The 24,061-nt window shown below is 37.9% G+C and overlaps 1 protein-coding gene across 3 annotated transcripts in view; it reads right to left on the bottom strand.

The window, feature by feature from the left end:
* Positions 1-24,061, bottom strand: part of msraa (methionine sulfoxide reductase Aa) — a 108,949-nt gene that overhangs the window by 36,397 nt on the left and 48,491 nt on the right. For all 3 annotated transcript variants that reach the window (XM_067417922.1, XM_067417924.1, XM_067417923.1), the window contains exons 2-4: positions 12,956-13,024; positions 9,816-9,935; positions 74-178 (exon numbers count right to left, since the gene is read on the bottom strand). In XM_067417922.1, coding sequence (XP_067274023.1) covers positions 74-178; positions 9,816-9,935; positions 12,956-13,024 — 294 coding nt within the window. The remainder of the gene's footprint in view (positions 1-73; positions 179-9,815; positions 9,936-12,955; positions 13,025-24,061) is intronic.

Genomic DNA, 24,061 nt, shown 5'->3' with positions numbered 1-24,061 from the left:
AAGATAGAATTTTTATTTCTGAAAAGCAAACTATCCCGTTTAGATATTATTTTGTGACTGAATGAAATGTTACCTTGTGTGGGATTGTGGCTTTCCCAGAACACCTTGAGCAACTGTGCAAAGTTGATTTTCTCAGGCTCATAGACCACGCGAACCACCTCTGTGTGTCCTGTTTTACCTGCGTGAGGAAGAAGAGCAGAGGTGACTGTGTAAACATCATTACAGAATAGTCACAGTGCACACGCGTGCACACACACACACACACACACCCTCTGGCTAAACAGAGGTGGCCCGGGGTCCCATTCCAGTGAGGTCATCGAGGGTCACTGATCTTGGCTTGACTGGCCGCGTCTCCAGCAGTAGGGTCAGTCCTCCATATTGATTAACTTTATGTGTCTTTTGACCCCGTCATAAAAGTACAAGGGCAGTCGATCTACCTGTGCTCATTACATCAGCTGGGTGCTTTTCAATAAGTTGAAAAAGAAATACAACCTAAAGGAGAAAGCCATGAAAAACTTCTAAGAGAAGGAGAGCTTCCACTAGAAGGACTCATAAAAGCAAGAAATTACTTAGAAATGACTCATTGCGGGTTAGCAAGCATGGAGGAGAAGCACAGAGGAGCATCAAACAAACACAAGCACAATACATTAAATACTCAACCTGATGATTATGCTCTCTTTAAGGCTGGATTTAAACAACAGCACAGTACCATTAGTAGCAATCGAAAAGTAAGACAGAGAGACGAAAGTGAGAATTGCTGATGCCTTTTCTTTTCCAACGTCTTTAAAACAACAAGCTCTGAGTAAAACTGCAAGATGTTTTTTTGTTGTTGTTGTGGTTGGTCTTATCCAACGGAAGCCATTTAAGTTTCACGGATGCATTTTTCCCCCCACTCGCATTCTGCATTGTTTTATGCTAATGGCAATGACACACACACACAAAATTACATTTTAAAATAATATTAAAAAAGAAAACAGCTATTTTAAAGTGTAAGAATATCGCACAATATTGCTGTATTTTAATCAACAGTCAAATACAGCATTTGTGAGCTTAAGAGACAACATTTTTAAAGACAACAAAAATCGTACTGACCCCAAACTTTTGACGATGTGTTAAAATGCCGCTTAAACGGCATTAATTTCAAATCATTGTAATTTTTAAGTGCAAACACAACCTAACCCTTAGAACCCACCTGCAAGATAGGGAATTGTGCCATGCAAATTGTTTCACAAAATCAAAATCACAATAAAATTCATTACTCCAGTCTTCAATGTCACACGATCCTTTAGAAATCAAAGTAAAATGCTGACTTTGTGCTTAATTATGATTAAATATTATTGGTGCTAAATTATATATAATGGTTGTTATTTGTATCAATGTTGAACAACATTTATTTGAAATATACATATTTTGTAACAATATGCATATATTTACTGTCTCTTTTAAATAAAATATATACATATATACATACATATATATTACTTATCCCAAACCCTAAAATGGTATTGTATCATGGTTTCTCCAACAACAACAAAAACGTTTTCAACATGGATATTAATAATGAATGTTTCTTGAGCAGCAAATCAGCTTATTGGAATGATTTCTGAAGGATCATGTGACACTGAAGACTGGAGAAATGATGCAGAAAATCCAGCTTTATCTTCTTAGAAATATATTACATTTTAAAAACATTAAACCAGAAAAGTGATTTGAAATGACAATAACATTTCTCAATATTAGTGTTTTCAGTTTGGAGTCAGTAAGATGTTTTGATTTTATTAAGGAAGGACATATTAAACTGATCAAAAGCGACAGTGAAGACTTTTGTTAAATAAAAAAATATTTTTTTATTTGTTTAAAAGTTAATAAAACACATCTTTTAAACTATAATAATATTTCACAATATTGTTATTTTACTGTATGCATTTTTGATTGAATATATGCAGTCTTGCTGAATTGCTGCTAAAATGATTCCTTAGAAAACATAAAAAATTGTATAGACTTATTCTTCTAAACACATCCATTTTGTTTTTCCATGTGTCTGTCTGTGTGTTTACATTCATTTTAGGCTATGAATACACTTCCGAAAACAGGATTCATACTATTGCCTACAGCTATTTATATGACTGTATATACTAAATTCGGACTATGGGATCATGTTGCAAATGAATCAGGGAACATGAAACAGCTGTGACTAGAACCACCAACCTGAAAAACTGAGGTCCTAATTCCATATCTCCCATCATTAATTTATTACCAAAGAAGTCTGCTTAATAATCTCTGCTTCAGTCTTATGGGAGGGCCTTCCTCTATGTTATCTCCAGTAAATCTATATTGCTTTGATATTAAAAAAGTAATAAAGGACTAACCTGTGGGGTTATTTTCATTACCAGGCAAGACGACAGAGGGGTAGTAACATTATCAGACCTGAGATATGGAAAACCAAAGCCGTGTCATTGCCCATACACCCAGGGCCGTTGCTTCAATTCACGCCCAATACACTCAGCATTGTACAAATGAATTTAGCGGGCTAGCTCATTGCAATGTTCCCAGTTGTCCCTCTCTGATGACGGCCCTTCATATACCCTAAAGGCATTAAAACTCTTTTGTTGTCTGAGCGCTAATACCATGGATTAACTCAAACCAGGGTTATGATTGTTTACTAAAACAAAAACTATTAAAAAAAATTATAGCTTAAGTAAAAAAAAAAATATTAGTTGTAAAAAAAACGAAATTAAACAAAAAATTTAAATGATACATTAATGGTAATAACCTAAAAAGTTGAATAAAATTAGTAACTGGAAATAAATAAAAACTATAATGAAATAAAGCACATAAAATGACAAAAAAAGGTAAAATAAAAGCTAATTTAAAATATCAATAATAACTAAAATAACACTGGCTCACATACAGACATACACAAACAAACACACACACACACAACATAACAAAACTAAACATTAATTTTAGTCTAAAATAACTAACAAACATAAAATATAATACATAGAACAGGAACTGTATTTTTTTCACACACACACACACACACACACACACACACACACACACACACACACACACACACACACACACACACACACACACACACACACAATGTCTTTGAATAATGTGTCATGGTCAAATGATCATTGTCACAATTAAATATAAACCATGCAATTCCCTATAAAATAAAGATATAGAATAGAATAGCAGTCTAACATGACTGCTAAAGAAAAAAAGAAAAAAAGTACAATTTCTGCACTCGTTGTAACCTTTAGATAGTATGTTATGCAAATGTTCGTACATTCAGCGATAAGACAATGGTGTTCTAATGGAGGCATAAGAGCCGGCAGCATTATCCTCCAACTGTGTTATGCATGTTGGCTTATGGAAGAGTAATGAACCCATTGAACCTGTTCCTACACTTCCCACTCCTCTCTTTACATTCATGCCTCCCTCCCTCTAGATTTCTATTCCTCTCCCTCTACTCAGCTTTCTTCCCTTCTTCATTTCCTCTTTGAAGCATCTCGCCTATTTTTCTTCTCATCTCCCAGCTCAAATCCTTTTTCTCAACCCCCATTTTTTTTTTTTTTTGGTGTAATCCCCTCACCCACCCCCTCGCCAGGCTGTGCCATTCTAGACACGGTGAAGGTCAACCTCAGGCGGCCATATCTGCTGCAGCTTGAGAACAGCATATATTCTAAGCAAAGGTACAGCTGTGATGCAAGTAGGTGTCAAGGGAAGTGCCTTTTACAGACTATCAATACAAGTGGGAGCAGTGAAAACTACAATTCACTGAAATTCAGAGATAATGGTTGTGTGATACTGCAAAGGCACAAGCACACCATCCTCTCATGATCTCTCTTTGTGCAGCTCTGATTCTGGCTCGCAAAATGGTTGAAAAGAGAGACTATCTGCTTCAGTTTTAAGGGTCATTCTATGAAACGCTGCCTTTTTTATTAAGGTGAATTTTAAAGTATTTTATGTCCGATCTGAAACAATCTATTGGAAAAATATTTGTTTAACTGATAATAAATTGCACTGTGCTGCTGACTAATTTAATATATTTTCATATTAGGATATAATAAAATAAAATGTGTTTATATATACATACACACACACACACACACACACACACACACACACACACACACACACACACACACACACACACACACACACACACACACACACACACACACACACACACACACACACACAATTATAAATACATACCTTTACTGTCACTTTTGGCAAATATTAACAAATGAGTTATGATTTTAAAAAAAAGAGCATTGAAAAAAAAAACATTGATAACAATTATATTCTTTTGAGCTTAAAATCAGCATATTACAATTATTTCTGTAGTCATGTAACACTGAATTACCATAATGCTGCTGATGGTAATGCTGAAAACTCAGCGTTGACTTCACAGGAATAAGTTAAATTTAATTTTCTTTTTAAAAACTAATATATATATATATATATGGTTTTTAAAAAGAAAATTAAATTTAACTTATTTCTGTAGTCATGTAACACTGAATTACCATAATGCTGCTGTTAAGTTAAATTTAATTTAATAAAATTTAAATAAAATTTAATAAAATTTAAAGTTAAATAAAATTTAAAATTAAGTTAAATTTAATTTTCTTTTTAAAAACTATATATATATATATATATATATATATATATATATATATATATATATATATATATATATATATATATATATATATATATATATATATATATATATATAGTTTTTAAAAAGAAAATTAAATTTAACTTATTTCTGTAGTCATGTAACACTGAATTACCATAATGCTGCTGATGGTAATGCTGAAAACTCAGCGTTGACTTCACAGGAATAAGTTAAATTTAATTTTCTTTTTAAAAACTATATATATATATATATATATATATATATATATATATATATATATATATATATATATATATATATATATATATATATATATATATATATATATATATATATATATATATATATATAGTTTTTAAAAAGAAAATTAAATTTAACTTATTCCTGTTCCATGTTTACACAGTGAGGAAATGAACACCCTGCTATTTGCTATTTTGTAAGTTCTCCCACTTGGTAATCATGGATGGGTCTGAAATTGTCATCGTAGGTGCATGTCCACTGTGAGAGATCTAAAAAAAAATCAAGAAATCACAATGTATGATTTTTTTAAACTATTTATTTGTATGATACAGCTGCAAATAAGTATTTGAACACCTGAGAAAATCAATGTTAATATTTGGTACAGTAGCCTTTTTTTTGCAATTACAGAGGTCAAACGTTTCCTGTAGTTTTTCACCAGGTTTGCACACACTGCAGGAGGGATTTTGTCCCACTCCTCCACACAGATCTTCTCTAGATCAGTCAGGTTTCTGGCCTGTCACTGAGAAACACAGAGTTTGAGCTCCCTCCAAATATTTTCTATTGGGTTTAAGTCTGGAGACTGGCTATGCCATGCCAGAACCTTGATATGCTTCTTACAGAGCCACTCCTTGGTTATCCTGGCTGTGTGCTTCGGGTCATTGTCATGTTGGAAGACCCAGCCTCGACCCATCTTCAATGCTCTAACAAAGGGAAGGAGGTTGTTCCCCAAAATCTCGCAATACATGGCCCCAGTCATCCTCTCCTTAATACAGTGCAGTCGCCCTGTCCCATGTGCAGAAAAACACCCCCAAAGCATGATGCTAACACCCCCATGCTTCACAGTAGGGATCTTATCATTCTTCTTCCTCCAAACACGTTAGTGGAATTATGACCAAAAAGTTCTATTTTTGTCTCATCTGACCACGTGACTTTCTCCCATGACTCCTCTGGATCATCCAAATGGTCATTGGCAAACTTAAGACGGGCCTGGGCATGTGCTGGTTTAAGCAGGGGAACCTTCCGTGCCATGCATGATTTCAAACCATGATGTCTTAGTGTATTACCAACAGTAACCTTGGAAACAGTGGTTCCAGCTCTTATCAGGTCATTGACCACCTCCTTCCGTGTAGTTCTGGGCTGATTTCTCACCTTTCTTAGGATCATTGAGATCTCAGGTGAGATCTTGCATGGAGCCCCAGCCCGAGGGAGATTGACAGTCATGTTTAGCTTCTTCCATTTTCTAATGATTGCTCCATCAGTGGACCTTTTTTTTTCAAGCTGCTTGGCAATTTCCCCGTAGCCCTTTCCAGCCTTGTAGAGGTGTACAATTTTGTCTTTAGTGTCTTAGGACAGGTCTTTGGTCTTGGCAATGTTAGTAGTTGGATTCTTACTGATTGTATGGGGTGGACAGGTGTCTTTATGCAGCTAACGACCTCAAACAGGTGCATCTAATTGAGGATAATAAATGGAGTGGAGGTAGACATTTTAAAGGCAGACTAAAAGGACTTTGAGGGTCAGAATTCTAGCTGATAGACGGGTATTCAAATACTAATTTGCAGCTGTATCATACAAATAAATAGTTAAAAAATCATATATTGTGATTTCTGGTTTTTTTTTAATTAAGATTATGTCTCTTTCTATATAAACAAAGAAAGAATTTTAAAAAATGTTACAGATAAAAACATGCTTATTTGCTAACACATCAAGGAGAAGTTGAGAAAAGTAAAAGCTAACATCAGCTATAGTTATTTTTTTGTACATTTATTTATGTGAAGGATGCAAATATCACCTATTTTGTATAATGAGTGACCCATAAGATGCTCTTTTCAATGATTGTTTGCGTTGGTTGCTTTATCTTTAGAGCATGTTTCTGCTTGGCGGACATGTCTGTACCCTTTAATCCCCTGTTGACACAAGCTCTTGTGCAGAAAGGACTGAGATTAACACAGAAAGAGAGAGAGCGCGCGAATGAGTGCGTAGACAAAGCAAGAGAGCATTTAAGGATCATGGCACGTCCCCTCCCCCTCAGATGCATAAGTTAAATCCTGTGTATGATTCTATCGCACTGCTACAAAACCTAGTCGGCTGCCTATTTTTTAAGACATCAAGGCAGACTCCCGAATGCACTGGGAATAAATCCCAGAATGCACTGTGACAGTTTATTCCTGTGATGGCAAAGCTCAATTTTCAGCAGGCTTTATTGAACCTAGACCATTATTCTGAACCCTGTTTGTACGGTGCTCTGCCTATGTGGTGCATTTAGTCACTTACGAGGTTTTATTTTAGTTAAGATGCTGCCTATGTAAGCAGTCAGGCAGCTCACACTAACTCTTGAAAAGGATTTTTTTGAAAGGAATGAAGCTATGCATTTGCAGGTCATATCTAAGAGCACAACATAAACATGCGCATTATCTTTCCATTTCTTCTCAAATCCTGTTACTTGTTTCAAAAGGATGTCAGCATTCAAACCCTGTGGAGGAGCGCAGAGTGTTGCCAACCATTTCAACACCAGCAATCATTTCAGCACCAAGCAATGGACAGCTCCCCCCGAGTTTTCAGCACCCCACGTCGTATATACCAGTTGCACTTGTAGTGATGGACCACCTGCTGAATCATCACACCCGGCTTTACAACAGCTTCGATTCTCAAAATGTACGGTTTCTAAGAAAAAGAGGCAATTTAAATATAAATGCCCTGCAGTGAGATGCCTGTTTGTGTGTATGTTGTCTAAACTTCATAGTAAGGAATGGCTATGCATACTCCGTGCAAACCATTAAAGCAAATTCACTCGATAGGAAATCGCCGTGACTGAAGTCTTGAGCTAAAGCAGCACACAGGGAAAGCTCAGGAGATCAAAGCCCAGGCCTGTCATGTTTTTCCAGGGTGAGAAAAACATCTGCTAAACACGTCAGGACTCAGAATGTACGAATTGAATTCAGTTGAATTCAGTTCACAATGGAAACAATACTTTGTGCATTTATTACGAATGAAATATTGTGAAATAGTATTACAATTTAATATAACTGTTTTCTATTCCTGCGATGGCAAAGCTGAATTTTCAGAAATCCTTCTAATATGCTGATTTGGTGCTCAATAATAATGTCTTTTTATTATCAAATATTACCACTGTTTATTTTCACAGTTGTGCTGCTTACTATTTTTTTGGAAACTGATTTTTATTTATTTATTTTTTTGGATTCTTCCTAATAATCCTAAAACCCTAATAGTTACTTATTTAAAATAGATAATTTTGTAACCATGTAAAAGTAATTTACTGATATTTGTGACAATTTAATGAATCCTTATTGAGTGACTGAGTTAAACACACACACACACACACACACATGCACACATACGCACACACACCCTTGAACAGCAATATAAATGTTCTGGCCACCATTTTAGGATTACTGATGTTTCCCTGCCTTGTTTTTTGAAGGAAAAGCCTAATATTCTAAATCCTAAATCCTGCTGGATAAGGAAGGGGAGGCTCAGACCTAAATAATAATAATGATGATAATAATAGCAAACAGCTGGCACAGCTAAGGCAAATCCAGCCATGTCAAAAACATCCATCTTTATTACTGCATTCAAGCAGAAGCTTTATAGTGATTTTTGGATGGCCAAAGTTTGACAGTATGAGTGTGTGTTGTTTTTACTGGTATATTACCCAGTTAGATTATTGCTATATGAGCAAGTGTTACCATTTTAAGTATAAGCATATATGAATGCCATCTGGATGCTTGCAGATGTTCCGAAAAAGAACAAGACTGTAATTACTGTATGAACTCTGTACAGAATTCTGATTTCTGCTCTCTAATTAGTGCGATAGATAGATAGCATGAGAATTCAGCTCAGTATCTTCTTACGATGCTTGTAATAGCCTCTTCTGGGTAGAGATCTTTGCTGCTTTTCCTGTTCAGTCTCGTTTCCTTCCAGCTTAAGTGTCAATATCCCAAGAGCATCCTATCACCACTGGATTTACCCTGGCTTTAACTTGCCTCATTCTCTCTAATTCCTTCTTTACTTGATATTTCTCAAGCATCCCAGTTTGCTGTCTATCTACCCTTATTTGGCACTTTCTATCAACCACCGTTTCTGTTTTCTGCCTGTGTAACCCACTCCTGTTAGAAGCAGGACTCAAACCCGGGTCCGCCGGCATGAGAGTCGGACGCTCTAACAAGGAGGCTAAAGGCTGCAACCTCTAGCGTCAGTTGCTAGAGCATCTCTTGAGGTCAGAGGAGTGGGGTTTACTCGCACAGTGACTACCGTTACACTCACCTCCTTAAACCTCACTCCATCTGGGTCACGGCACCAATGTAACCCCTCCTGTTCGAACCGCCCGCTCAAACCGGGACTCAAACCCGGGTTCACCGGCATGAGAGTCCGACGCTCTAATAAGGAGGCTCTCTTGAGGTCAGAGGAGGGAGGTTTACTCTCACAGTGACTACAAGCTGGCCTCTGTTATACCTGCATATGATCACAATGTCTGATTTGTTTTTTGGTCACTTTGTAGCACCAACCATTTGGACCGGGATTGTGTCTGTCCTACTTAATCTATTATGTGGCCTTCTTGTTGTCGCACTTCTCCTCTTGTTATCTAATGCTAGGCAGGCCTGCTAGGGTTTTTTAAATAGTACATAATGAGATCTAACATTAAATTTGGGTATGTTGTGGGTAGGGCTAAGACCCTGGTTGGTGTAATCTCAGGGTATATATATGGACATTTTACAGTGATTTCAACTCAATCAACACCAGTACAGTTCATGTATAATTCATTATACTCAAATGGTGCACACATTCTTGATGTGGCTGGAGCTCCACAGACATTAAGTGACTGACAGCTTGGAACTTATAGTTTAAAAATAGCAACAAATACGGTGGTAATTTTGTTAAGGGTGGAGCAGAGACATACCTGTGCACACCTCCTCATAGGTCGGATTTGGGGTGTAACCACCAGAGTAGCCCACCTGAGTGGAATAGACCCCCTTCTGCACCCAGAACTTCCTCTCTGCTCCCCAGAAACAGCCCATACCTGCGATAAACACAAAAGAAAAAATGAATATTCCTAATAAATAGCCATAAACAAAAACATCAGTTATTGCCATGGTTGAGACCACAAAACATCATATTTTTATTATTGCCAGAAATAAAAAAGACAGCATTGATTCTAAGAACATTAATACATTTCATGGACACTTTTAAATTGTAGGCTTTTCAAAAGTACACTAATCAGGCATAACATTATACCTAATGTTGTGTTGGTCCCCCTTTTCAGCCAAAACAGACCTGTCCAATCAAGGCATAGACACCACTAGAACCCCGAAGGTGTACTGTGGTATCTGGCACTAAGATGTTAGCAGCAGATCCTTTAAGTCCTGTACATTGCGAGGTGGGGCCTCCATGGATCAAAATTGTTTTGGCCAAGTCAACACCTCAAACTGACACCTTTCCATCAGAACCAGCATTAACTTTCTGAGCAATTTGAGCAACAGTAGCTCGTCTGTTTGATCGGACCACACAGGTCAGCCTTCGTACCCCACGTGCATCAGTGAGCCTTGGTCGCCAATGGCCCACGGTTCACCACTGTTCCTTCCTTGGACCCCTTTTGATCAATACTGACTAGAACATTTCTAAAAATAACAGCATTCAGGTTTTAAACGACATAAGAGTATCTAAATAATGACAGAATTTTAATTTGGGGGCAAGCTATCATATTAAAATGACACGAAGATTATACATTCATACGTTTTTTACTATATACAGGTCCTTTTCAAAAAATTTGCATATTGTGATAAAGTTCATTATTTTCCATAATTTAATGATAAAAATTAAACTTGTATATATTTTAGATTCATTGCACACAAACTGAAATATTTCAGGTCTTTTATTGTTTTAATATTGATGATTTTGGCAAACAGCTCACGAAAACCCCAAATTCTCAAAAAATTTGCATATTTCATCCGACCAATACAAAAAAAGTGTTTTTAACACACAAAAAAGTCAACCTTCAAAGCTGCATTGACCCTGCCCTTGATAAAACACAGTGGACTAACACCAGCAGCTGACATGGTACTCCAGACCATCAGACCATCACTGACTGTGGGTACTTGACACTAGACTTCAGGCACTTTGGCATTTCCTTCTCCCCAGTCTTCCTCCAGACTCTGGCACCTTGATTTCCGAATGACATGCAAAATTTGCTCTCATCCGAAAAAAGTACTTTGGACCACTGAGCAACAGTCCAGTGCTGCTTCTCTGTAGCCCAAAAGTGGCTTGACCTGGGAATGCGGCACCTTTAGCCCATTTCCTGCACACGCCTGTGCACGGTGGCTCTGGATGTTTCTACTCCAGACTCAGTCCACTGCTCCCGCAGGTCCCCCAAGGTCTGGAATCGGTCCTTCTCCACAATCTTCATTAGGCTCCGGTCACCTCTTCTCGTTGTTCAGCGTTTTTTGCCACACTTTTTCCTTCCCACAGACTTCCCACTGAGGTGCCTTGATACAGCACTCTGGGAACAGCCTATTCGTTCAGAAATGTCTTTCTTTGTCTTACCCTCTCGCTTGAGGGTGTCAATAATGGCCTTCTGGACAGCAGTCGGGTCGGCAGTCTTACCCATGATTGCGGTTTTGAGTAATGAACCAGCCTGGGAGTTTTTAAAAGCCTCAGGAATTTTTTTTGCAGGTGTTTAGAGTTAATTAGTTGATTCAGATGATTAGGTTAATAGCTCATTTAGAGAACCTTTTCCTGATATGCTAATTTTTTGAGACAGGAATTTGGGGTTTTCATGAGCTGTATGCCAAAATCATCAATATTAAAACAATAAAAGACCTGAAATATTTCAGTTGGTGTGCAATGAATCTAAAATATATGGAAGGTAAATTTTTATCGTTACATTATGGAAAATAATGAACTTTATCACAATATGCACATTTTTTGAGAAGGACCTGTATGTTTGATCAAATAAGTGCAGCCTTTGTGATCATAAGAGGCTTCTTTCAAAAACATTACCAATGTTACTGATCCTAAACTTTTGCACGCTATTGTTTAAATGGTGTCTGTATTTTGTCATCACCAAATTCTCTCTGCCGTTTGATTTTGTGTTCTGCTTGGAACGAGCCTCCTCTAGCACCTTCCCACTGGTGTTAAATCAGGTCCTGTTTTTTCTATTCAAAGCTCCATATTTTAGCTATGAATTTACAATCCCATAAAACTAAATACTCCTCCATCACGCATTTACTCAGCGCCAATAAAAACATATCAACCACTATAAAACTAACACCCGCTGTAAGCATTTATTACCAAATAATACTATAACAGTAAAAATAAATTAGAGGGTAACTAGTACATCGTTATCTACCACAGCATCCCATGGGTGGAGAGTAATTCAATTGTTGAAAAAAAGAAAAAACACACACGACTGTCGGCTTGACCAGATTTCTCTGATTTACAAGCTACTGTAGAAGTGAGCATAAGGCGTATGATGGATAATCTAGAATCTGGAGCTCAATTACGGCGGCCCAGAGGGACACCCGAACGCCAAGACTATAAGATGACGCTTTCACACGGGGGACGTCAATGTTCAGTAAATGAGACTGAGCGCTGTGTATGCCGTCTAGCAGAAAGAAAGGGAAATGTTCACTGAGTCTAAGGTAAGAGTTACCCTTCATTGCTCTCAGTGGGAGGTTTATGATTTGCAAAGCCACATACATACTTTGAAAATTATTTTATTTGTATACAAGACCCTGTGATAAAACAGGCATTTAATTCCTGTCTGCCATGATGAATTACACAGTTTGAAAAAAGGGAGGCTGCACAAGTGCATTTATTAAAGAGATCCTAATCAGCGGTCTGCAATTAATCGGCACACCCCTCCCCTTTATTTTCCTCGTCCTTTTGCAGTTTTGGTTTTGCACTTCTTCGAGGGAATGAGGGGGTGCATGAGGAGGACTAATTACCTTCCACCGCCGGTCGTCTACCCCCACGCCGCGATGACACACACACGAACACACACTCACATCTCCGCACACACATCTCACAGCTCGGATCACTTACCGAATTGGACCATCTGCAATCCCTCTGGGAACGGTGGCACTGTCCTGTTACCATTCACATCGTGCTTAGCTGCAGGACACAGGGGAAACAATGGAGAGAATGCCCTTATAAATCAACACAATGTCAACAGGATTTCATAATGTGCTCTTCCCGACGCAAAAGCACCACAACTCACTGTAAGGGAAGAAACTCCCGGGAGGATAGCGGCTCTATTCCTACAGCTCATTAAGTTCAACCCCTAAGTTTCAGTTTTATTCCTTTTGCTTTTACTTTAGGAGCACCAGGAAGACAGGAAAAGGACATAGGGAAGGTTAAAAGTGTCCTTTTTTCAAGGAAGGTCGAATGATGGTCGACCTCCTTTTTCATTCCTACGCGTTGTGGATTTTTCAGTGGGGAGGGGAAACAACACCTGGCCGGATTAATGTATGTCAACGCAACGTTTTAACATGTGACAGGGGTACAGATGGGCCGAGGCATGGAAACCCGTTGCGTGGATTAGAATAAATGGAGGTTACTGAGTTCAACATCTGGGCGCAGCCATGCCGGAGCTTCTACATGCACGTACTGTATGAGTATGTTGCCATGGCAGCAGGGCATGCCAATACAGCCATGACTGATGGCCGACCTACATGCCATGCAGCATTCACTGTAACTCACTCACAGACACACTAATCATGAACCAGGGGTTCAACCACTTTTAATTAGGGGAAAGCTTCAAATTTAAAGTTAATTGTCAAATTAAATTTAAAGAAATTGTTAAATAATTAGATTTTTTTTAAATGTATATGTGTCCAGTCCATTATTGACAATTTTTCCTGTTAAATAAATAGTTAAACAAACAAATATATATATTTTTTGATTCAAAATGCCAAAAGAAGAAACAACAGGAGCAAGAAAAAAAAAAATAGAGAGTAGGCAATTTATTGAAAACTTAATTTAAACTGAAACAGGCGGTTCATCAGCTGATCAAAAGTTTAAGACCATACCATAAAAAGGTAGCCTGACGTGGTCATACTCAATTCTAGTCAGAATATGAGTCTGAAACTGCTCCATTGGGTTGTGATTATGAGGCGTGTTTCAACCGAACCAGGAAAGACATCAATTGGATAGACCTACAACCAATCAAAGCAACGAAGAGATGCATTGTCAAATGTCAACAGAGCTCAACTGCACTGTGTTGCCAAGTCCTCGTTTTTCCCCGCGGGTTGTTTTCTATGTCCGCGGGTTGAAGCGACTATTATGTGATATATAGACCCATGAGTGCGAATTTTAGCAGGCAACCTAACCAAAATAAGACACATTTTACCCCCCAAATGCCATTTTTCCCCTGGAGAACCCCCCGAGAAGCTATTGTTTACGGCTAGTAGTTGACCCAAAAAGATTTCACCTGCACTGAGCCGCAGGATCTGACGGGTTGTCTGTGAAGATACAGGTTGATCCTCAACCCAAATGAAGGCCCTTACTGATGCTGACTGCAGCCCAATAACCATAAGACGTCATCTGCTAGAGAAGGGCTTCAAGAACACAAAAAACGTCTTCAAAGGCCACGTCTCCTCCCACGACAAAAACTTGCTCGTTTAGAATTTGCAAGGGAGCACCAAACATGGGACATTGAAAAGTGGAAGAAAGTTTTATTCTCTGATGAGAAAAAATTTAACCTGGACTGTCCTGATGGCTTCCAACGTTACTGGCATGACAAGGAGATCCCAACTGAGATGTTTTCTACACAGTGGAGGAGGCTCCATCATGATCTGAGGTGCTTTTTCCTGTAATGGGAAAATGGAGCTTCAGGTTGTGCAGGGGCGTCAAACGGAGACTGGCTATGTGGATCTGTTGAAGTGGGCATCCCTCTTGACTGAGGGCCCCCGTCTGTGCGGTAATGACTGGGTCTTTCAACAGGACAACGCTGCAATTCACAAAGCCCGCCTGACGAAGGACTTCTTCCAGGAGTTGCTCTTTTGGACCATCCTGCGTGTTCCCCTGATCTAAATCCCATTGAGAACATTTGGGGATGGATGGCAAGGGAAGTTTACAAAAACGGACATCAGTTCCAGACCGTGGATGCCCTTCGTGAAGCCATCTTCACCACATGGAGCAGCGTTCCCACCAGCCTCCTGGAAACAGTCGCATCAAGCATGCCGAAACGAGTTTTTGAAGTGATCAACAAGAACGGTGGGGCTACTCACTACTGAGTCCTTTTTTGACACTTTTAGTACTGTTGTGCGTTTATTTTGGGCTATGGTCTTAAACTTTTGATCAGCTGATGAACAGCCTGTTTGAGTTTAAATGCAGTTTTCAATAAATTGCCTACACTCTATTTTTTGTCTCTTCCTCCTGTTTCTTCTTTTGGCATTTTGAAGCAGCACTTACAACCCGGTTATGATCCAATAGTGCGAAATGTGTAAAACTTGCAATGAATCCCCTGGTTTTAAAATTTTGTTCAGGAGTGTATATTATATATATATATATACTTTGTGTGTGTGTGTGTATATATGTATGTATGTGTATGTATATTATATATATATATATATATATATATATATATATATATATATATATATATATATATATATATATATATATATATATATATATACACATACATACACACACACACACACACACACACACACACACACACACAAAACGCATACGTAGATTCTTTTGTTAAATAAAATGTTCCATTCAACATTTAAAACAAAAACAAAAAATAATGTTCAGTCCATTATTGTTAAAAAAAATAATGTGGACTGAACATTATTTATTTGTTTTTTTAAATGTTCAACCCATGTAACTTTTTTTTATTGATTGATTTTTTATTTTTTATTTAACAGCAAGGCATAGTTCACCCAAAAATGAAAATTACCCCATGATTTACTCAACCTCAAGCCATCTGAGGTTTATATGACATTCTTCTTTCGGGCGATTACAATCGAGTTATATTAAAAATGTCCTGGCTTTTATAATGGCAGTGAATGGGGGCCCACATTTTTGGGTGAACTATCCCTTTCCATCCATTATTGGAAAATGTTTAAATAAATAAATATTTTTAAGGGCTGAATATTTATTTATTTAAATAAATGAATCAATGTTCATTCCATTATTGGGTCAATTTTATGTTAAATAAAAAATATATATGTTCACTCCATTGTTGTCTCCACTTTATTTCATTTCAAAGTCCTTCTTTTATCATAACATGTCTTTGAATCCAAGGTCAGTGTTTCTCAGTGGGCTTCCTAAAATGTTGCTGTGTTAAATAACGATTAAAAAAATATATGCCGATTGGATGTAAAAAAGGAAAAGGAAAAAAAAGGTGAAAATCTTCTTTTGGCACAGTAAACCTTTCCAATTTAGAATTAAAATGGCACTCGAACAATATGGTGAAAGATAGGCTTTCTGTGGAGGCCACAGCTCTAATCTAATCTGTGTAAGTGGACTGAAGAGAAGCATTAGAACAGACTTCATTAAATCACTTTTACATTCAGACTCTCTGTGCTGATCTGTTTCAACCGCTCAGCACTCTCTTACGGCGTACAGTACATATGAGCGAAAATCCCATGTAGTCTATTAATTCAATATCAATCAATATAAAAAGAGAGAACACTGGCTAAAAGAATAAGAATGGTTTCACTCAAAAATAAAATATCTATCATTTACTCAACCGCCCTCATGAAATTTGAAAATATAACCTTTATATATGTATAACCTTGTTATAAGTTTGTAGGAAAAAAATATTTGTTGCTCTTTTCAATATTATGACAATGAATCAGAAAGGACAAAAACACCATTAAATAATCATTAAAGTGGTCCATATATGTGGACCAAAGTGGACCACATATATGGATATTGCACTATCAACGGTAAGACTTTATTTTGCAGTATCCTTGTTACATGTTACATGTACATATCATACAGTAAACCTCAACCAAACCCTTATCCTACCCATATAGTTAGTAGTTAATTCATATTACTCTGTACTAAAATATATAATTATATTGTAACAAAGAAACCTTAAAATCTAGTGTTACCGTATCAACTAACTAATAAGAGAAGCGAATCAGTCATAAACAAATCAGTTAAGCAAATGTTGTGAACCAGATCAACTAATACATTGAAAAGTAGTATGGACCACTTGCATAGTGCTTTCTTGGTCATTTTGGAGCTTGACAGCCTTATTCAGAGTGAATATTCTTTAAAAATCCATCTTATGTCTTCCATGGAAAAAAAATATAAATTGTTTTTGCTAAATTGATATCAAAACAACCCATGCTTACACTGTACACTAACAATAGCATGCGGTACAATAAATGTTGTAAACAGTACTCAAATAAGTTTCTGTCAAATTACCTCAATAACCTTTAATTTAATATTTTTACATAATTATTTAGCCTTAATTTTGTCCGTCCAATCAAATAATGTATGAAAATGGATTGAAAAGACAAACTGTGACACTGCTTTCAGTTCTTTCTTCACACATACTGAATTGTAGAATACAGTATTCCATGCATTGTCATCCAGGTGTTCTTTGCATAAAGATAATCTGCAAAATGTACACACACTATAGACTTTCAGATCACCCCCCCATGTTTCTCAGGCCTGGTCTGCAGTGCATAGCATAGAGTGGTATAGTGTTATTGATCTGCAGTGCGTCATTCTGAAAAGTAGCTTGCCTTAATATAAAGACTGACAAAAGCTGGGTGGGTCAGTGTGGTTGCACTTTTGCCTTTCAGTGTGAAAGGAAGAGTGACCAGGGTAGGGTTGCGCCACCTGCCATTCGTGATTTCTTACGGATTTACGGGATGAATTGAGGGGTGATGAATAGAGAAATCAGCTTTTGATATATAAAAGGTCATGTAATATAATATCCTCTAAGTTTCAGAGCTGAAAACTTCCTTGTAAGTCAAAGAAAAGCTTTTATATACACCAGGTCCAGAAAACGATTGTGCAAATCTTTTCATCGAGTGACAAAACACCGCACATGTAATTCAGTAGCCCCGTCCACCGACTCATCGGATCACGCCAATCAGCAGCAATAAACATGCCCAAGAATATAGCAAGATATGGTGAAAGAACAGTCGCTGCATAAGCTTCCTTCAGATCCTAATATTAGGAATGTTTTATACTTCATTTATTTTTAATGAAGTTCCAGCTCACGTGGGGAAGACATGTACATGTCTTCGCTTCATTTCAGTGTGGACTCGTTTGTCTCAGGTCGATGCTGGATTTGCAGACATATTGAGATTAAAACACAACGCTGTGCCTCCTATATTGGATCCGACAGGAATGGTGCAACACACTTGTGTGAGTAAAATTTCTTTTTTATGATGTAATAATAGTCCCAGGTCTACGTTTTTCAAGCGGGCAACCAAAACATATCCCTTTCTTGATCTGGGTGTGTGCACGTGTGTGTGTATATGTGTGTGTGTGTGTGTGTGTGTGTGTGTGTGTGTGTGTGTGTGTGCAATCCCTCTCTCATGTGAACTGAACTGACAGGGGAGCTTAAGCTCATTATATATGCAAATCTTATCCAATCCTAGCCGTGGGCGTTTACTTCTAAGTCTCCAGTGTGTCACGCCCAACAAAACCCAGCATTCAGAAGACAGCCTCAAAACTAGTGCAAAAAATAGCCTATTACTTATTAGTTATGATGTTTTTGAATGTAAAAACCACACAAACGTCATTAGTTGATCTCAGACAACAGTATACATTTTTTTTAAAAGCCAGTTCATGACACCTTTATAAACTCCACACTGAAGGCTTAATAACTAGTAGCTAGTTTGTGACTAACTTTGTTGCACCATTTGTTCTTAAGGCGGAATGTAGCTAGTAGGTCGTAAGATCTCAGTAAAGTAATGCATAATGCATAAAATATTTACCCTAAATATTCCAATCTAGGTCAACAGTGTTGGCCCCATTTACCACCAGAAGCATTTTTTTTACATTCGTTTTTACCATAGGGATATAAAACAATTCTTTGTTAAAGCGTCATATGCCATTAACTAAGGCAATCAGTAACGATGTTAATCACATCACACTGATTTGAAGCAAAGAAGTATTTGAAAATCAGACAAAAATACAAATGTACAGGCCTGTGTCCTTAACAGCTTTACTGAGGGAAAGAACTACAATGAAATGAAACAGCGAACAACAGAATCGAATTAAAAACAATGAAGTTTATTGCAAAATAGGCATATATACACCAATCAGGCATAACATTATGACATTATATGTGAAGTGAATAACACTGATTATTTCTTTATCACGGCACCTGATAGTGGGTGGGATATATTAGGTGGGATATATTGTTCTCAAGGTTGATCTGTTAGAAGTGGGAAAAATGGGCAAGCGTAAGGATTTGAGTGAGTTTGACAAGGGCCAAATATGATAGACGACTGGGTAAGAGCATTAAACTGCAGTTCTTGTGGGGTGTTCCCGGTCTGCAGTGGTCAGTATCTATCAAAAGTGGTCCAAGGAAGGAACTTTGGTGAACCGGCGGCAAGTTTATGGGGCGGCCAAGGCTCATTGATACAAATGTGGACCGAAGGCTGGCCCATGTGGTCTGTTTAAACAGATGAGCTCCTGTAGCTCAAATTTCTCAAGAAGTTAATGCTGGTTCTGATGGAAAGGTTTCAGAATACACAGTGCTTCGCAGTTTGTTGCGTATGGCGCTGTATAGCCGCAGTCCGGTCATGGTGTCCATGCTGACCCCTGTTCACCGCTGAAAGCACCAACAGTGGGCATGCGACGTGATCTTCAGAACTAGATCACGGCGCAATGGAAGAAGCTTGTCTGGTCTGATGAATCACAGTTTCATTTACATCACGTGGATGTCCAGGTGTGTGTGTGTTGCTTACCTGAGGAACACAATGCATCAGGATGCACTATAAGAAGAAGGCAAGCCGGTGGAGGCAGTGTGATGCTTTAGGCAATGTTCTGCTGGGAAACCTTGGGTTCTGCCATCCATGGGGATGTTTCTTTGACACATTCCACCTACCTAAGCATTATTGCAGACCATGTACACACTTTCATGGAAACCCTGGTGGCTGTGGCCTTTTTTAGCAGGATAATGCACCCTACCACAAAACAAAATAGTTCAGGTGGTCAACATCGAGTTTGAGGTTGACTTGGCCTCCAAGATCTCTATCCAATCGACCATCTGTGGGATGTGCTGAAGAAATAAGTTTGATCTATGGAGGCCCCACCTCACAACATACAGGACTTAAAGGATCTGATGCTATCATCCACAGCTTGATACCACAGCACACCTTCAGAGGTCTAGTGGAGTCCATGCCTCAACAGGTCAGGGCTGTTTTGGCAGCAAAAGGGGGACCAACACATTATTAGGAGGGTGGTCATAATGTTATGCCTGGTGTATACAAATATTAAAGTGTTTTGAGAGCATAAGGAGATCGACCCTATTTTACATCATTCACAGTGCTTCATGGGAGTGGTTGAGCTAAAGAGCTTCTGATGTGTTTTGATAGTGGCAACTCTGATTGGTCTGTATGTTCTATACAGCATCATGGGTAATGTAGTTTTTCACCACAACTTCTACTGTTAAACAGGATTATTTTAAGAGTAAATTAAAATAATACAGACCGATGGCCTCAGCAGAAGCAAATGCTTGAAACTATTCTGCATGTTTTGTGAACATTATGAAATTAAATCCTGCTTTGGAGGCAAAAAAGGTAAATGGTTTCAGATTTATCAGGTGTTCTAATCATTTTGGCCACCACTGTGGTTTACTTTGGGTTCTGTAAGTAAAAACTAATTTTCTCCAGATTTAGTAATGAACTTCTATTCAAATACATAAACAGAAGTTGTCAATGACAACAGTGTTTTACATGACAATGGGTTTAGCAATGGTGTTTGGTCTTGGCAAAATAGCTGTTCTACGCTGCTGCTGCTGCTGCTGCTGTTGGCTATTGCTTTTGAGTGAGTATGGGACTTGCTACTGCCAATACATACATGACATGCTGCTGCTGTACAATAGAGCATACATGAATTAACCCATCTATACAGGTGGAGCTGGGGAAGGAGGAGGGTGAAAGTGCGCTGCGCTGAGCTTCTAAGGCAAATTCTAACCAAGTATTTAAAGGTGGAGCACGAAAGCTCATTGGCTACTGATATAGCAGGAACCAATCATCTTTGGCCAGTCATTATTGGCACAGTAATTGCAAATAGGTTGAGTTAAGGAGCAATCAAAATTTCAGTTTATCTTAACTTTTGCCTTACGTAACTACAGTAAAAATAAGATACTACTTAATCATGATCAGCACAAATAGAATTTAGAAACTGTATTTGAACTCAATAGGGATAAATAAATAAATGCTGATATGAAAAAAAACATAAGAAATTACATTTATTTATTTTGACTGATTTTATTTGACATGCACACGACGCACCGTGTTGCAAACAGTGGTACACTGTTTAGGACTGATTTGTGAGCTACTAACAAAATAATAATCTATTCACATAATGTAAGCGAGTGTAAATGTCAGCATTATCATATGTCTAAGTGTAGAAATGTCTGTCAGGTAAAACAAGAGCTTATTGAAGTTCAGCAATTCTGTCTGCTATTTTACTCCAACAGTTACTCCTGGTCGGAGACTTTATGCTTCATCTAAGTTTAATGGTGCAATGTAAAAATATTATATAGTGCTTAGGTTGTTATTGTCCATTTACAGTACATCAAAACTATGCTAGTTGTAACTTACACATAGCTGTGCACCCGACCCATGCCACTACCCACGCTGAGCTACAGAGCTCTCTATTACCCTCTCACCACGCTCCTGCTCTCTAATGGCCAGCACTCACCTTAGCTGTTTTTTTATATAGTGTATTACTTATCAACCCATTCCATCATGTTCAATCCAAAGCACTCATCTCTCTCTGTGTGACCTCAGAACGCAGAAGCTGAGATTGACAGGTGCTTGGAGGCAGGTAGTATGAAAAAAAAATCATAGATATGATATGAACTTGTATGACCTTTCCTGTCGTATGCAATTACTTGATTTTTAAAATATATATACAACCCCAAATCAGAAAAAGTTGGGACAGTATGGAATAGGCAAATAAATTAAAAAAGAAGTGATTTCTAAAATTACTTTGACTTGTGTTTCATTGCAGACAATATGAACACAAAATATTTCATGTTTTGTCTGGTCAACTTCATGTCATTTGTAAATATGCATCCTTTCCTGTCATTCAGACCTGCAACACATTTCAAAAAAAGTTGGGACAGTAAAGCATTTACCACTTTGTAATGTTGCCATTCCTTTTCACAACACTTAAAAGACGTTTAGGGACTGAAGACACCAAGTGATGAAGTCTTTCAGGTGTAATTTTGTCCCATTGTTCCTGCAAACTTAAACAAGTCTTAAGGTGGGCAACAGTACGGGGTCTTCGTTGTCGCATTTTGCGCTTCAAAATGCGCCACACATTCTCTATTGCAGACAGGTCGGGCCTGCAGGCAGGCCAGTCAAGTACCCGTACCCTCTTCCTCCACAGCCAGGACTTTGTAATGTGTGCAGAATGTGGTTTTGCATTGTCTTGTTGAAATATGCATGGACGTCCCTGGAAAAGATATCTTCTTGAAGGCAGCATATTATGCTCCAAAATTTCTATGTACTTTTCAGCATTAATGGTGCCTTCACAGAAGTGCAAGTTACCTTTGCCAAGGGCACTGACACAACCCCATACCATGACAGACCCTGGCTTTTGGACTTGTTGCTGGTAACAGTCTGGATGATCCTTTTCTTCTTTGGTCCGGAGCACACGGCATCCATTCCTCCCAAAAAATACCTGAAATACTGATTCATCTGACCACAGTACACATTTTCACTGTGTGATGGTCCATCCCAGATGCCTCCGAGCCCAGAGAAGTTGACGGCGCTTCTGGACACTGTTAACATAAGGCTTCCTTTTGGCACAGTACAGTTTTAACTGGCATTTGTGGATGTAACTATGTATTGTGGTACTTGACAAAGGTTTGCCAAAGTAGTCCTGAGCCCATGTGGTGATATCGCTTATAGATGAATGACGATTCTTGATGCAGTGCCGCCTGAGGGATCGGAGATCACGGTTGTTCAGCTTAGGCTTGCGGCCTTGTCCTTTACGCACTGAAATTCCTCCAGATTCCTTGAATCTTGTAATTATGTGATGCACTGTTGAATGTGAAATATCCAAATCTCTTCCTATCTTTCTTTGAGGAACATTGTTTTTAAACATTTCAAAAATTTTCTCACGTATTTGTTGGCAAACTGGCGATCCTCAGCCCATCTTTGCTCTTAAAGGATTAGATCTTTCTTGGATGCTGCTTTTGTACCAAATCATAATTTCAATCACCTGTTGACATCACCTGTTTCAAATCACATCATTATTTAACCCTTTTACCTCATTACTAGCCCTAAATTGCTCCTGTCCCAACTTTTTTTGAAACTTCCAGCAGGATAATGCACCATGTCACAAAGCTCAGATAATTTCAAATTGGTTTCTTGAACATGACAATGTTCACTGTACTAAAATGGCCCCCACAGTCAACAGATCTCAACCCATTAGAGCATCTTTGGGATGTGGTGGAACAGGAGGTTCGTGCCCTGGATGTGCATCCCACAAATCTCCATCAACTGCAAGATGCTATCCTATCAATATGGGCCAACATTTCTAAAGCATGCTTTCAGCACCTTGTTGAATCAATGCCACGTAGAATTAAGGCAGTTCTGAAGGTGAAAGGGGGTCAAACATAATATTAGTATGGTGTTCATAATAATCCTTTAGGTGAGTGTGTGTATATATAATATTGTGTATATACAATATATATCATGTATTATATTAATGTAATGATTAATAAACTAAATAAATTAAAATCAAATAAATTGTATACATTATTATATAAATTATTTAAAAAAAATACTTTTTAGAATGTATCTAAATTGATGCAAATTATAATATAAATTATTTAAAAAAATAATAATTAAAGCTGCAGGCTATAATTTCCTGTGCTCTAGTGGGTAATAAACAAAACTGCATGCGTTGTGCGGAAGAAAATTGTAGCCGGAGCTACTTCTCTCTGTTTATGTCTATGACAAGTCACACAGGGGCTGT

This window comes from Pseudorasbora parva, chromosome 15 (genome assembly GCF_024679245.1).
Source record: "Pseudorasbora parva isolate DD20220531a chromosome 15, ASM2467924v1, whole genome shotgun sequence".
NCBI lineage: Eukaryota > Metazoa > Chordata > Actinopteri > Cypriniformes > Gobionidae > Pseudorasbora > Pseudorasbora parva.
Note: the sequence above shows the minus strand (reverse complement) of the source record. Positions and strands in the feature narration are given on the sequence as shown.